The sequence below is a fragment of the Stegastes partitus genome, unplaced genomic scaffold, assembly GCF_000690725.1.
Source record: "Stegastes partitus isolate 25-593 unplaced genomic scaffold, Stegastes_partitus-1.0.2 Scaffold447, whole genome shotgun sequence".
Classification (NCBI taxonomy): domain Eukaryota; kingdom Metazoa; phylum Chordata; class Actinopteri; family Pomacentridae; genus Stegastes; species Stegastes partitus.
The window spans coordinates 120211-123148 of NW_007578178.1; the positions used below are offsets into that span (position 1 = coordinate 120211).

The window sequence follows — 2938 nt, forward strand, 5'->3', positions numbered from 1 at the left end:
CTGTACATTTGTCACAGATGGAAAACTGGTAAAACGTTCACCAGGCGGTAATAAAATATTCTGTCGTCAAAGTGAAACCCTGATGAGGACAGCAGACAGAATGACTGAAGCACAACACCAGCTGCATTGTGGGTAACGTGAGCATCACATTTTCACATGTGTGGAGTAAAGAGGACCGTATTTATTTGGCCTTTTTGAACATCCGTCACGAGTCTGACGGTGTTTTGGGACTGAAATGTTAAAACAGAGAAACATTCGTGCTGCCGACTTTCACATCAGGTCTCCGATCTGTAGGGACTGACTGACTGACTGACTGACTGACTGACTGACTGACTGGTGTGAAAGCAAAGTGAACTATGAGCTCTTAGGTTATCATTTATTTACATGTTAAATATCGATGTGTTCGTTTCCAACCAGCTCAGCATGTTTGTGTTCATCTGGGGTTAGACGTCAGAGGCCTAACGTCTGCCTCAGAGGTTATATTTACATCCTCAAGACTTTTTGTCTTTTGAAAGTTGGTCTGAGCATTTCTTAAATGATCACAAAGTTAAACTTACAAACTATGTGAAATAACAAGAAGCTGATACTTTCATGCTTCTCCTTGACAATCTGGATGAACTGTGGATGAATTCTCCATGTTGCACGATATTAAATTAAAACAAAAACAAATTCTAAGAAAAACTGTTTCATAAGTTCTACAATTACAACAGTTTTACACAACGCTAGAATGGGTCAGCAATCAGCTCAGAATGGGGCTGACTTTGACTAAAATCGATGCATTTCCTGTTTAGTTTTCACCATTTAATGAACAAAAACGTTTATTATGTCGGAGTAAATGGAACCCCAACTGACAAAAGTGGTTGAAGTTTTTATTTATTTTAAATCTCTTGCTAAGACAAACTGATTTAGGACCAAAAATTCCTCTGTGAAGGAGGTTTTATCTCCTGGGTCACCATGTCAAGTCTGAGTTTTAGAGCCCACAGATGAATGAAATCCTCCTCAAAGCCTGAACGAGTGACCAAAGCATGCGCCAGATGTTCTGGCTGAGCAACATCTGAAATTAATAACTTAACATAAAACAGCAACATAAATTTGACCAAAACATACATATATTATTATTTTCTTTATTTCCTTTCTGCACTGTTTGACAATCTGATTTATTTATTTTGCTTATGTCTCTCTCTATATATATTCATATATATATTTATTTATTGTGTTTTATTCTCTGTTCTTCTTCTGCTTATGTTATAAGTATAATTGTGTTTGTGACCTTTAAAGGCCTTGAATCCTTGAATCAAACCAGCCATTCAAGGAGCAAAGCATCTGCCTGACAAAAGGGGGGCATAAAAACCAGCCATAAAGACACGTGTGTGAGTTTTAACATTCTGGAAAACCTGAATCATTCACAGCCTCCCAGTCAGGACCATTCTAATGTCATTTACTTCATAAACCAATTTCCTACCAGAGAGCTGATGACGTTAAAGAAAAGAAAACCTGATTTAGGGTGAACAACAGACAAACCCAACACGAGGCATCTTCTTCTCCTTCAATGTGCGTTTCTTTAAAGATTTTCTATCAGTGGGGTAAAAATAAAACCGTTCATGCGGCGATCCAGCGGGGGATTGGTTCAGTTAAGATGTTAGGCGGCGGGATGATCAACTGCTGCGTGCTGACATTTTTCCCTAAAAAATTGATTTTATAACTGCAGCACAGAGTCCCTCGCTGAAACCCTTTTGCCGAATCACCGGCTTTTGTTTTCACAGCGGTTTGGATCCGTCTTGTTTTTCGACAGCCTTTGAGAAAGAAACTACTGGAAGAGCTCCGTTTGGATTGAAAGATGTTTACATTTTACGGGTTGGTGTCTGAAGGCTGGGGACACATTTTTGAGATTTCTGATTGGATTAAAAAAAAAAAGCCTAAATACTTCATACATGCTTTTAGTCAGAGCTGTTTAGACCTTCTTTTTTTTCCCCCAAGTAGATTCAATTTTAATACAAAGACGAGCCCATACTACTTAAAATGCATTTTTAATGTACATGTACTTGCAACAACGCCGTCATCCCTCCGCAATCCAAACACATAATCCACTCCTGCTCAGATAAACATATTACAGATGAAGAGAAAATCTTGTCTTAGAAAACCCGACATGTTGTTTTTATCCTGAAAAGCCGCGCTGGATGAGACGCCGGTGAATTTATGTTCAGTACATGTTGATTTGGATGTTTTTCATCTCGACGTTTGTTTGTTTATTCCACCTCTCGCAGAATCCCGTCGTGAAAACTGCTGAAGCAAAGATGTGAATTGTTTTGTATTCAAACACCAGTGTTGACTACTTTTCACAGTTTTTAATAAAATAATGCATTATGGTACATTTTCTTTTCATCGTCAGCGTCATAAGGCCCTTTTTTGGTTCTCACACTTCCACTTAAGACATCTGTTTGATCATCCGTTTGGAGTGCTGGTGCACGGCCTCCACGAAGGCGCCCACGTTCTCCGGGTCCATGTCGGGGTAAAGGCCGTGGCCCAGGTTGGCGATGTAGCCTCTGGTGCCGAAACCCTCCAGCATTTTCTTCACGATGTCTGAAATGCGCTCCTGAAGAAGTAGAGGAAGGAGGGTTAACGTTAAGGGTGAACCAGGAGGCGCTTTTAGTTCAGTCAAAGTCTGAGATAGACTTTAGTCAAACTGGGTCAGAGGACAGACAATTTGTTGGAACCGTGTGGAAACATTTGAACTCTTCATTGCAACAGACAGACGTGTATGAAGTGAAGCACACAGCAGAAATACGAGGCTGCTGAAAATAGCAGTGAAGGAGGAAGAACAAGTTGGAACAACAGGTTAGCAGGTTATCAGAAAGTAAACTCCTGTGTGGTTCAGAGCTGATTGTGTCGAGCTGAGTGGATCGATGATCTGAGCATCAGCATCTCTGCAGAGAACTGG

General features: G+C 40.3%; 1 protein-coding gene across 1 annotated transcript in view; it reads right to left on the reverse strand.

The window, feature by feature from the left end:
• Window positions 1-2010: 2010 nt before the first annotated feature.
• urod (uroporphyrinogen decarboxylase) overlaps window positions 2011-2938 on the reverse strand; it is a 12068-nt gene continuing 11140 nt past the window's right edge. Inside the window, exon 10 of the mRNA XM_008286293.1 lies at window positions 2011-2593. Coding sequence (XP_008284515.1) covers window positions 2426-2593 — 168 coding nt within the window. The 3' untranslated portion in view covers window positions 2011-2425. The remainder of the gene's footprint in view (window positions 2594-2938) is intronic.